The 13180-nt window shown below is 53.3% G+C and overlaps 1 protein-coding gene across 14 annotated transcripts in view; it reads right to left on the reverse strand.

Moving 5' to 3' along the window:
* Nucleotides 1-11315, reverse strand: part of DOCK7 (dedicator of cytokinesis 7) — a 95790-nt gene extending 84475 nt beyond the window's left edge. For all 14 annotated transcript variants that reach the window (XM_071436904.1, XM_071436903.1, XM_071436902.1 and 11 more), the window contains exons 1-2: nucleotides 11192-11315; nucleotides 1741-1846 (exon numbers count right to left, since the gene is read on the reverse strand). In XM_071436904.1, the coding sequence (XP_071293005.1) occupies nucleotides 1741-1846; nucleotides 11192-11229 (144 nt within the window). In that variant the 5' untranslated portion in view covers nucleotides 11230-11315. The remainder of the gene's footprint in view (nucleotides 1-1740; nucleotides 1847-11191) is intronic.
* Between the last annotated feature and the right edge of the window lie 1865 nt (nucleotides 11316-13180).

Consider the following 13180-nt stretch of genomic DNA (forward strand, 5'->3'; position numbering starts at 1 on the left):
GCCAGCATGACCTTTTCCAGCATTTTTATAGATCCTTGCATATATTTACTAGCAAACACCAGGGCAACAGGGTAATGAGAGCTACTGATGATACCATGACCAACAAGTCTGATCCTGTATCAAAAATTACATGTGAAGATCAACAGGACTGAAGCTTTGAGCATGAGTACTTGGTTGGTGGCAGAATGGAAAAACCTCAGGAATAGGAGGAAAAAGCAGAAAAAAGATAATTCAGAGTGAAAGGAGGTGATACAAGGAAAAACTGATGAAAAACATGGCTGGGTGAGGAGCAGCTGGAGAGGCTCACAGAGCACATCTCACGTGATGAGAGCAGAAAGACAATTCAGCCAATTCCTCCAAGATGAAACCAAGGTGGGCCAAGGGAGCCCAGCAGTTCCTGGGATGGATCCCCAATGGGAGTGCACTCCTCAGCTGCCCAGGCTGCAGAGAAGTGGAGTCAATGACCCTGAGTGCTCCACACTCCAGCTAATAGCAGGGGACCCTCCCTGCCCTAATGCTGGATTATGCAAAAGACCATCCAGAACTGCCAAGTCAGGGCTTTGCATTATCACTGCACAGCCCAGCAGAGGCACTGAGATAAGGCATTAGCCTGGGCAGCAGCTCTCATTAACCCTCCTCTCATTAACCTGCCTGGTCCCCACCAGGCTGCTGCTGACAGAGCAGCCCTCTGCTCTCCCTGAGCTCCTGGGACAGGACAGAATTCCAGCCCTCCTCCATCCCCAGTGCCCCTGGCACAGCCAGACCCCAGAGATGAAACCTGTGCCTGCAGGTCTGAGCCAGAGCTCAGCCTGGAGGTCCCTTCTGAGGTGACACAGCTCTGAGGACACCTCTGTGCCCCACAGGAGGAAGCTTTAACAGGTTACACTGCACATGAAGCAGAGGGAATTCCCATGGACTCATCCCCACAACACCAGGAAATGAGGAAACACTACAGGACCCCACTCCAGAGAGAAGAACTCTTGTAAACTCACAACACTTGCACAGACCATCAAAATCAGGGCGCATTTCCAGCCCTGCCTGACCTAACCACCCCTCTCTGAAGAAAACAAGATGCTCTAATATTTATTTTCCAAGTTGACTGCAGCAAAAGGAACTGCTGTGACCTGAAGTGAAACCCCAAATCAAACATTTCCAGCTTGAAAAAGTTTGTTGCACTCTTGAAATGTTTACCACAATAAATCCGGAAGGTTACTGGTAGGCCATGCAAGAAAGTCTGACTTCAGAAAGGGTGATTGTGACAATGCAGCTCTTCAAAGTGGGCTGTAAACTTGTAAGTAAATACAAGGAATAGCCACACTCAGCTTGCACAATAATATTTAAAATACTTCAGAAGAGCAGATGAGTTGCTGTGGACCTGCTCTCCAGGGTGACAAGGACAGGAAAACAGCAACCTGAAGTGCAGGAGCTTGCAAAGAGCTCTCCGTGCAGAGAACCACACACACACATGGAATTTATTGCTCAATGCAGGCTGTTTGGGGATAAAATAACCAATATCTGATCAAGAAAGCCCCTTGTCCTACAAAGATTCTGCAGAAACACAGATTCCCAGCCACAACAACTGATCTGCAGCACAGAAATCCCCAAAATCAGTGGGTTTTGCACGGAATTTTGTCCTTGGTGTTAGCAGAGCCTCTCACATCAACAGCCTGCCAGCAGAGCAGCTTCCTCCCAGTGGTGCAGTGAGTGTGGAGAGCAGCCTGGGCTGCAGGCATGACTTACAGTGGTGTGATGAGAGACACTGCCTCCGATGTTGAGGTTCTTGAGGAGCTGCGGGGAGCCTCCATACTGCCCCGAGATCTGCTTCCTGACCTCGGCTGCCACGGTCCTGCAACGACACAGGGACACAGTTACCCCTGCAGGGAATGGCATGGGGCACACCCCTGTGTGCCAGGGACATGGCATGGGGCACAGCCACCCCTGTGTGCTGCAATGCAACCAGACACAGGGACACAGTTACCCCTGCAGGGAATGGCATGGGCATGGGCACATACCCCTGTGTGCTGGAATGGAACCAGACACAGGGACACAGTTACCCCTGCAGGGACATGGCATGGGGCACAGCCACCCCTGTGTGACAGGGACATGGCATGGGGCACAGCCACCCCTGTGTGACAGAATGGAAGCAGACACAGGGACACAGTCACCTCTGCAGGGACATGGCATGGGGCACAGGCACCTGGGCCATCGAACAAACACAGCAAATTCCCCCTCCTGCAAGAGGCTGGGGAATTCTCCCAGAGGAAGTGCAGGTGGGGTTGGTGGTGAGCAGCAGCAGCTCCCAGCAGGGAATGCTGAATGAACCCCTGGGGGCACCCAGGGTGAGCACAGCCCATGGATCCTCCAAGGCACAGCACACCCAGCAAGGAGCAAATGCACACCCCACTCACCAGTGGGCTTGGAGAGACTGGCAAAAATAACAACTGCTGGAATGGAAGCACACACTGCTCACTGCACTGAGCCTGTCACAGCCCACCAGGAACACACCAAACTCACAGAATCACAAAGCCCTCACAAGGCTGCACATACACATTTTTAACAGCAATTAAATTATTTTTTTTTCCCCTTTTGTGAACTGCTCCTCTGTGCACATCTGTGGCAATAAGATGCACGTGACCCTGAGCACAAATGAACTTGTTCCCAGCAGGCTCTTCCAAGGAAAGCTCTTCTCCAGAGCTCTCCTCACCCTCCAGCAGTTCCTGGTCACACAGCTGCTCCTGTACTCTGCATTTTCATCCCTCTGCCTATTTTTGGAGTCTGCAATCACAGTCAGACAAAGGACCAGGAAACAAATGACTGGGTCAGAACAAAAAGGTGTTTCCCTTCCTGTGTAGGAAAGGTAAAGGTGACAAGCAGAGGAAGCACTGGCACAGAGCCTCGTGTCTCTGCCAGACAGAAATTCCACCACTGGGGAATTTCCTCACCAGGAGTGGAAAGCACAGAGCAGCCCTTCCATGCCTGGAGGGTGAAAGCTCTGAGCCTCCATGGAAAACCAATTCTGGCCAAAGAGCCACACTGTCTCTGGTAAGGCTGAAAACACAAGAGGTGGGTAAAGCCACCTGGAGGGGGAACGAGGAGCACAAGGGAGGAAATGCTGCTGGCCAGGGGCTGTCTGAGCACAGGGCCACAGGCCCAGCCCACCATGGCATGCCCACTCTCCATCCTGCATCCCAGCAGGAAGCTGCAGCTCCTCTCAGCAGGGACAGCCCAGCCTCTGAGCAGGGTGGAAATGGTTTTGTTCCAAAAGCAAACCAAAACCCAGATTCCTTCCACAAAAAAAACTGTGTAGCTGAAAAGCTGCTGAGTAGCCCTGGCCTGCAGGACCTCACAACACAAATGCTGCTCCCCAGGAGTCCACACCCAGTTTATTAGTGACAAACCCACCAAGAGAGCCATTCACCACATCACAGCCCTGCTGGCAGCTCTGGCTCCCAGAGCAAACTCCCAGCTCCAAGGAGGCACTAACCAGCCCATAAGGCAATGAACAGCCTGCAAGGACTGGGGGATTTTATTTTCTGCTGTATCAGTGATCTTTGAGCATCCTCGTGGCTGAGAGACTCCTGATCTCATCAGGGGGACTGTGCTGCTTATTAGAACAGCACATGAGCTGCTAAAATCCTGCCAAGGAGATGGTTCACCCTGTCCTGAGCTAATCCTGGACACCAGGATGGGCTCCTGCCTTTGGGATTGCTGCTGGGCAGGAATGGAGGCAGCTGCTGTCAGTGGCAGAGAAGGGAACTCTAAGAGGGACCTGGCTGGGACAACTGAGGCTGCCATGGGGAGCAGATGTTTCCTCAGGCCAGAGGATGGACATAAGATCAGCTAGAGGAAGCATTATTTTGTCTTTTAAAAAAAGTAGACTGCAGGAGGGGGAAAAAAATCAAGTTTTAGGTGTTCTGGCTGCAAGAACTCATTTCCTTCATGTTTGCCTTTATCCACAGGAGCTGATGTTTTCACTTCTGGTGGGTGGCTTCTGTCCTGCTGGGGACAGGGAACACCCAGGAAAAGGCATGTCCCTGCTCCCACCACGTGTGCACACACAGACACACGTGAGAGCAAACCATGTGTGCTGCTGGCTGTTGCAGGGAAATGTGGAATGCATTAAAATGGCTGCTTGGCATGGAAAGCACACATGGAGCTGGGCATGGACAAGCTTGTCCCCAAGGGCTCTGCTCTGCACCAGGCTCTCACTTGCTGTGTTTTGTGTCACTCCTGAGGAGGCACACGCAGAGCCCAGCACAGCAGGGAAACCTAAAAACCCTTTCCCATTTTCAAGAGGCATTGTTTACAGATGGGAAGTCCAGCCAGAGGAGGGGACCTGTCCCCAGCTGTGGAAGCACAGCTGTGCTGGCTCCTCCTCAGAACCTGAGCAGCTCTGAGGTCCAACAGGGGAGGGAATGTGGTGCCACAAAGGGTGGCACTGCTCAGCTCTGCTGCTGCCCCATCCATAACCTCACTGGATTGTGAAAATTCCCCCAAAGCACACAACCACAGCCTGTCAGAACTGAAGCTCCCATGGGTTTCACCAAGGAACCAGCATTACTCTCTAGTCTGAAGCACTCCTGCCTCTCCAGCTCTCAGCAGCACCCATCAAAACTCTTCCCATGTGAAGTTAATGGGCACTGTGTACACCCCAGAATTCCTGAGTGGAGTCTGCAGGAGTCACTGTTCATTCCAAGCCTGGAGCCCAACCCACAGCTCAGGCTGGCTCCTTTCTGTGTCTCTGCATTCACAGAGGTTCTGGACACCACGTCCCCAGGGAAAGCATCATGCCTCTGCCACTCAGAAACCATCTCCTCGTGTAACCTGATCTCCAGATGTATTCAGGGTGATCCATCCCCCTCTGGGTTTGTGGCAGCATGAGCAGGTTCAAGAGCCCTCTCCCACTCCTTTCTACCTGCCAGGGGTCCCCTTTGGACTCCCCTGACCACCCAATGGCTTTTCTAGAGCTGTTCCAGTTGGGAATCACCTTTCAGCAGATGTGCTTCACCCTGATCACTCACTCAGAGAAGGACCAGAGCCTTTGGAGAACCAAATGAGTATTTCTACACTGAGCAAGTATCTCAGCTGACTTCTCTTAGGGCTGCTTCCTCACTGGTTCCTCCCAGAGGTTCCCAGTTTCCCTAAAACAAATAACCCCTGCTCTGGTGGAAGGTGTCCCTGACCACAGGGTGAGCTTTAAGGTCCCTTCCAACCCAAACCATCCCATCACTCTATGAACACACCTGCCTTCTCCTCCTGCTGCATTCCCAGAGGCTGTTTGTCCATGACAAACTGGTCATGACCAGCAGCCCATGTTACACTATAACCCTGAGCACTATTTCTAACCTAAAGCGATGCTGGTGTGACACCAAACCCCATCAAAACAAGAGAAATAAATATTCCCCGAACGTTAAAAAAAATATTAATTTGGTAGAGCTGAAGAGCCATTAAAGCTTTGATAATTAAAAGGACAAATAAAAAACTGCCTCTTTAATAACTTATCTAATATTCAACATGTAACCTGGGAACCTCAGACAAACATTCCAGTTAATTACAGCCCACAGCCTCATGAATGTCTATGTTTAAAGTACATCTTCCCCAGTCACTTCCTTTCTGACCTTCTTCACTGGTTAATTATTGTGTGTGCATGTGGTTCACACAGAAAAAGAAAAAAACACACAAAGAAGAGGGGAAAAAATCCTCTTGGAACTGGCTCCTAAAGCAAAACAAAACCGGTCATTCTCAAAGTACTCTGAGCTGCAAATAACAAAATGAAGCCATGTTTGCACTCCCAGGGTTCTTTACTACACACAAAAATCATTTCTCTATGTGCCCTGCCTGGTCAAATACAAAAACGGTTCCTTTTTTTTTTTTTTTTTAACTTTTTTTAGCTTAACCAGCAAACTAGAAATATGAGTTCTTCTTTTTGCCTTCCCAAAAAAATCTGCCCAAGATCTGCCTGGTGATGCCAAGCAAGGTCAGGAATTCTCCTGTTTCCAGCAAAGGTGGGGCAGGGCCAGCCTGGAGTGATGTGAGGAAATGTCCCTTTTCCACAGCCCTCTCCACTGGGAAAGGGCAAGGCAAATTGCTTCTGCTGCTAATTGCAGCAGTGTTGCTCCTGCCTGTTCCTCAGCCTGGGGTCACATGCAGGGACTCGTGCAGGGGTCATTCAAGGGAGCTCTGAGAGGGCAGCCTGGCACCGAGAGGCATCTCAGCCCCAGCAGAGCTGCTCGCTCTGCCCCAGAGAGAGAAAGCTGCATTCACACATCATTTACTGCTTCACCCTCTGTCCATCCACCCTCCTGCCTCACTGTGCCTGGATGTCAATCCCAAAGCCCAGTGGCACTGGCTGAGTGTCACCTCTGCAGAGGGAGGAGCTGGCCTCTGTCCTGCCTGCAGCCCCATCCAGGTGAGAGCCACAGCCAGGGAAGCTCTGCTGGGGAGGGAACCTGCTCCAGGGAGGCAGGGAGAGCTCTGGCCTGGAGCCACCCTGCCAGTGCAGCCCTTCCTCCTAAACCCCAGGCCCTGTTTGCTTCTGAGTGAACTCCTTCCCCTTGGAGTGAAATGGGTTTGATTTCCAGCTGAGGAAATGCCCAGCCTGATCCCGACTGCTGCAGGGTGTGTGTGGGTTCTTAAATTAACACAGATGAGCAACAACATGTTCCCTTTTCCCTCACCATTGATTAAAAGGGAAAACATCACACAACGCTGCCTGTGGTGCTCTTCTGATCATCTTTGATTCTTGAGGCTGAAATATCACCCCTGGGCTGCAGTGCAGGGACTGAGCTCCCAGGACACCTGGCTGAGGTAATCACCCCAGGACACCAAAGTCACACCTCAAGCTAAAAACACCAACCAAAGAAGGGAGCCTTGGCCAGAGAAACAGCTCTGTGACAGAGCCCTGGAGATGAAGGGCTGGGAACACAAACCCTGTGAGGAAGCCCTGAGGGAGCTGGGGGTGCTCAGCCTGGAGAAAAGGAGACTCAGGGCTGCCCCCATCACTCTCTGCAGCTCCTGAAAGGTGCCTGTGCTCAGCTGGGGCTGGGCTCTGTCTCCAGCAGCACTGACACAACCAGAGCACACAGCCTCGAGCTGCACCAAGGGAAATACAGGTTGGATATCAGGAAAAAGCTTTTCCCAGAAAGGTGATAAAGTTCTGGAATGGCTGCCCGGGGAGGTGGTGGGGTCCCTATGCCTGGGTGTGTTTAACAAAGCCTGGATGTGGCACTGGGTGCCAGGGTTTAGTTGGGGTGCTGGGGCTGGGTTGGACTCAATGATCTCTCAGGTCTCTTCCAACCCAGTCATTCTGTGAATTCTGTGAAGTTTTGTCCCTGCCTCCTCCCCTGCTTTAAGCAGTCAGGGATTTTCTTGTGCTTCCCAAGCGCTGCCAACTCCCCCACGAGAGATCCAGAGAGGCTGCACGGGGACAGCCGTGGGACTTTTGGGGAGAACGGGAAAGGGATGCTCTGCAATTCCTGCTAGAAATCCTTTCAGTTATCTGTGACAGTGTTTTGACAATGCAAATGGCATCTGGATGTGGGAAGAGAATAAACTGTGATGAATATTGTGCTGTGACCACGCTTCTGGCCCAATCTGGTGCTCCTGGGAGCCAGTGACAGCTCTGCTATTGCTTTCAGTGGGTGCAGGTTTCACACCATCCCTCTTTACCCTGGGGCTGGGCAAAGGAGGCTGTCAGCCTCCCTGACACATCATTCAGGGAGTGTAAAAGGGCTCTAAATGAACATAAATGAAAATTTAGCCTTCCCAAGTCCCCTTTTACAGCACCCCATCAGTGTAAAGGGAGCTGCAGCAGAAATAAGATGCTCTGAGTGTAGTGAACACAAGTGTTTTCCCCTCCATTCAAATCCATAAAGACAAGCTGTGATTACTCCAGGAATCCCATGTACTGTAAGAGTCCTGGATGATGGGGAATTTCCAAGTCACTGAATGTCTGAGGGCAGAATCAGCACCTGCTGAAGACCCCCCAGGCCCAGGGAACAGCCCCTCATGGGGCTCTGGCTCACATGGAAGCACCTGGGAAGGGGCTGGACCCACCAGGTAAAAACAATTTTCTCTAGACTCCACTGACAGCTGGGCACAGGAAAACTGAAAAGTCTCAGCAAGAGAGCACAGAGCAGTTGTAAAAATCACACTGTGGGGTTTGTGTGAGGCTGACAGGCACTGTAAGACAAAGGGCAGGGCAGGTGGGCTGCTCCAAGCCACAGGGATCCTCTCCCACTGTGGGAGAAGAAAGGAAGATCAGAACTCTTTCCAAGCAAAGACACTTCCATGGTGCTGGTCTGACCAAAGGAGCAGCTCTGAATTCCCCAGCTGACCCAGCCTCAGGATGCTCCAAGAGCACTGACAAGGAACTGAGTCAGGGGCTCACACGAAAACCTACATGAGTTTATCCCTGTAATAGTTTTGCTGTGTGAGGTTTAAAGGGGAGCTCTCCTTTCTCTCTTTTTGAAGTCTAAAAACCCTGCACACCTTTTCCTCTGCCCCAGGAAGCACGGGGGTGCTGGGATACAACATGCTCAGTTACTGGGACAGCCAGGAACTCAGAACTGACCCTTTTGGTGAGAGGATTTCCACACCCTATTTCTTTGCCAAGCAGCCCCATATCCAAAAAATGTCCTGGGCTAACAAAGCTGGGAATGTGCACCAGACACAGGAGGCACTGAAGCTCCTCTGCTCTCACACTGAGATGGAAGGAAGAGCCTCCATGCTGCTACAGAAGCAGCAGGATGCTGCAGAAGGATGTGATCCACTACAGCTTTAAAAAAAAATTCCTAACAATATAGTTCCAAATAAAAATTAGCAATTTCATGCAAGATCTTATTAGCCCACTATATATGTTTAACTCAGAAGTTTCTTCTGATGGAGTCAAGATGAATCACTGATTTCCAAATTCTAGTTCAAACCCATCCTGCAAAAACTCAGCAGGACCTAATCAAGAAGACACCTTGTAACATAGTCCTAAAAAAGATAATTTGAAACTGCTGGGGCAATTACTGATAGCCTCTGCCCAATATTTAAAGATTTGGATGCAATGAGCAGGCAGGGCATGGCACCAGCATTCTGATCATGCTCTTGAGGGGCACCACCGTGGCTGAAGAAATCACAGAGATGAATCTGAGCTGTGGAACACATCCCTGGGCTTTCCAAGAAACAGCTGAGTCCATCCCATGTTTGTTTCTCTACCTCTACTGCAACAAGCAGTTTAGAAACGTGCAGCTGGACTAAAGGAATCAGTCTTGGTGGATCTGAATGACATCCATTTGGAGCACACAGGCAAAGCAAGAGCAGCATGGCTGCTTCCTGTGAATAAGACAAATGCTATGTCTACCTCGATGAGTCAGCCAAACCGGGGGGCAGAGTGTGAAAATGTGAGGGATCTATTCTTCTGAAAACAATGGAACTGGGGAGGGCTTCCAGCAGCCACCAGCACAGCTCTGGGACTTCCATGCACCGCCTGCTCCAATCTCTCATGCCCTGCAACAGCAACATTCCCAGCAGCTCTGTGCCAGCAGGAGAAGGAAGGGCAGCAGCCCAGCCTGGGCATCCCCAGGTGAAACATTGTGCCCACAAGTTTTTGCCTTCACATGCACTGGATGTGCAAGCCACGAAGCAGGAACTTGAGATTTCTCAGAATATGACACCACAACATGGGAAACCCCACAGAAAACACAACAATCTCACAAGTGTAAAAGAAAGGTGGAGATGCAACAGTCCCGACCTCACTGCAAAGCACCTGGGTCCTTCTACAGGCACAGGTGAACCAGACCTGTTTAATGACCACACTGGGAAACACAGGGAGTGGATCAGATTAGCCCAAAAGGTGCACAGAGGTGGCACAGCTGTGCTACAACCCAGATTAACTACAACCCAGATTAGCCCAAAAGGTGCACACAGGTGGCACAGCTGTGCTACAACCCAGTGAACCAGCCAGGACTCCTGAGCACCACGTTGATCACCCCAGGGCCACCTTACTGAACGTCCTGCCAGGGCTGCACTGCTCGGACACTGACTGCCAGGGCTGGTCTCTCATGTGACATTCCTATGACTGCAACCAAGGAGCAGGAAAAACGGTCAGGCAGCAAATCCACCTCTCCCCATTCCCTGATCTGTCACACTAACCCCTGGCGGGTGCACATCAAAACGTGCAGAGAACCTGAAGAGAAGAGCAATGTTTCCACCTACTTCCAGATCGTGAGTGGGGTGGGACTGATGTCACTCCTCTACCTCCTAGCCACCCTCTTCCTTTGACCCTTCTCCATCACATCTTCTCTGAATGCAATTATTTGTACCTACAGCTTCTCGCTCAATGGCATGAAAATGAGACTCCTTTTGCTACTGTCCACATCCTCCTGAACAGCTCTGGCACAACTGATGGATCTCGCTTTCACTGCACTGCTGGCTACAGGTAGGAGATGTGCCATGGTCACCAAAGGCTACCTGGTCAGACCTGCAAACAGAAAAACTATTCCCACCTGGAAACACTGCCTAACTCGGCATGTAAATCTGCAGAAACCTGCCGTTGGCAGGTAAATTTCTATCAATACTCCTCTTCGAAAAATAACCAAACTTTGAGGAACGCAAGGATGCTCAGCACCGCGAGCCCTGGCGCAGCTCGGCGCGTCCAAGGAGCGCAGCAGCCGCGCTCGCACACAAAAGGAAGGAAGGAAGGCGCTGGAAGGGAGCTCTCTCTCCATTTTCCAGCCGCGGGAGGTCGGCGCTCCCCTCCCAGGTGCGGGGCCGGGGCAGCGCCGGGAGGCGGCCGGGGCAGGGCCGGCTCGGCCCGGCCGGGAGGGCGCCGTGCCGCCCGCTGTGCGGCGAGAGGGGCTGCACAAAGCGCCCGGCCGGCCTTTGTTCGCGGGAGCGGAATTCCACGGCTCCTTTCCTCCTCTTCCTCCCTCCCCCGCTCCCCGCGGGAGCTCCCCCGGGGGAGCGGCCCCGCTCTCGGCGCCCGCCGCGCCCGCTCCCGGCCCTTTGTGGCGGCCGGGGGGAGCCGCGGCCCCGCGGCCGGACCCTGCCCGCGGCCGCCGGAGGCCGGCGGGGCGCGGGGCCCGAGGGCCGCGCCGGGCCCGCCCGCCCCCGGGGCGCGGCAGCGGCGGAGCCCCCGTGGCCGGGCCCGCCCGCCCCCCGCGCGGTGCCGCCGCCGCCGCCCCGGCCCGGCCGTCCCCGGTACCTGCTGATCTTCTGGGCGAAGGCGCGGCGCTCGGCCATGGCCGCGCTGCGGGCTCCGCGCTGCCGGCCCGGGCAGCGCTCGGCCGCCGTAATGCTCCGCCGAGCCGCGCACTTGAGCGGCGCAGCTCCCACCCCCGGCGCTCGCCGCGCCCGCCGCCTCCTCCCCTTCCCGCCGCGGGGCCGCTCCTCGCAGATATACGGCGGGGAGTGACCGCGGCCGGCCCGCTCCTGTCCCCATCCCTGCCCCGTCCCTATCCTTGCCCCTGTCCTCATCCGTGCCCCTGTCTCCATTCCCGTCCTCTGTCCCCATCCCTGTCCTCGTCCCTGTCCCCATCGCTGCACCTATCCCTATCCCCGTCCTCTGTCCCCATCCCTTCCCCTGTCCCTATTCCCATCCTCTATCCCCATTCCCATCCCTGCCCCCGTCCCCAGGGTGCTGACCCCACGGCCTGGGGCTCCCCCCTTGCGGTGCCGCGTCATTCCTGAGTGAGGGCAGAGCGGCTGGTGCTGTTCTCGGCACTGACTGGGATCTGCCTGTGGTTCGGGGAAAAGGCTCCTCAGCATCGCTCCCCGGCCCTCAGTCCAAAACTGTTGCCAGACCAACCCTTGGCAGCACCAGAATCCCAGGATCACTGGGGTTGGAAAAGCCCTCCAGGAGCATCAAATCCAAGCTGTGCCCGATCCCCACCTTGTCACCAGCCCAGAGCACTGAGTGCCACCTTCAGTCCTTCCTTGGACACCTCCAGGGATGGGGACTCCAAACCTCCCTTCCAATGTCTAATCACCCTTCCTGTGAAGAAATTCCTCCTGATGTACAACCTAACCCACCCCCGGTGCAGCTTAAGACCTTGCTGGGTGTCATGGGTCTGCAGGGCATGGCCAGGTCTGGTCCCCTGGCCAGACAAAACTGAGCTCCCAGTCAATCCTGCTCCATATCATCCCATCTTTTCCTTCAAAAAGGCTAAAAATTGTCCCTGATGGTGATTTAGGAGATGGTTGGAAGATTGAACCATCCATTCCCATCAGACATGCCATTACTAGCAGTGTCTCCAAACATGTCATGGTTTGGGGTTATCTAATGGGAAGAGGAGGTAGAAGGTGGGGAGTCATTAACAAAAATGACTGTTTTGTGACTTCAAAAAACGACTGAGCCCAGGACATGATCTAGCAGATAACACCAAGTCCCTGCTACCCAACATATGCTGTGCACTAATCCAAACCAGGGAACTATTAATAGTCACCCAGGAAGTGTCCAAAAGCAGGAGTGTTAATTCCCCCCACTCCATCTGCTTGGCTTGGGTGAACATTTCCCTCGTGTCGAGGACACCAATCCTTCCCCTGGCAGGAGCTGCTGATTTCCAGCTGTGTGCAATTCCTCTGCTCTGCTGTCTGTGTGTGTTTGCACAGGCAGTGCCCCACAATCTGCAAATATCCCCGTGTGTGAGTGATCCCAGGGGATTTAATGCAGCCACCAAGTGCCTCCCCTGTGGTGAGGCTGTGCCCCAGGACACAAAGGTGCTGTCATGTGTCACACACGTGCACACAGACAGAGATCCTGGAAGCAAAGACCCATTGTAGGCACTGAGAAAGGGATGTTCTTCTCCAAGGGGGAGGGGAGGAAATATCCCACAGACCTCTGCCAAGACAAAAGACTCTTGCTCTGGAGCTGCTGCCTGCTATGGAATTGCACACCAGAGAAGGGTCTCACACTGTGCATGGGGATAAGAGATTTACCTCCTTATATCCACACAAAGTGTGGCTGCCCCATCTCTGGGAGTGTCCAAGGCCAGGAGGGGCTTGGAGCACCCTGGGATAGTGGGAGGGGTCCCTGCCCAAGGCAGGGGGATGGAACTGGATGAGCTTTCAGGTCCCTCCCAACACAAAGCAGTCTGGAATTCTAAGACCAAATTCCCAAATCTGAGTGTGTGTGCTCACAAGAACAGACCAAGGCATCAGGGACCACCAGCAATGCTTCCTCTTCCTCCCTTTT

Source organism: Agelaius tricolor, unplaced genomic scaffold (genome assembly GCF_023055355.1).
Source record: "Agelaius tricolor isolate 1412-34295 unplaced genomic scaffold, bAgeTri1.0.p SCAF_11, whole genome shotgun sequence".
Classification (NCBI taxonomy): domain Eukaryota; kingdom Metazoa; phylum Chordata; class Aves; order Passeriformes; family Icteridae; genus Agelaius; species Agelaius tricolor.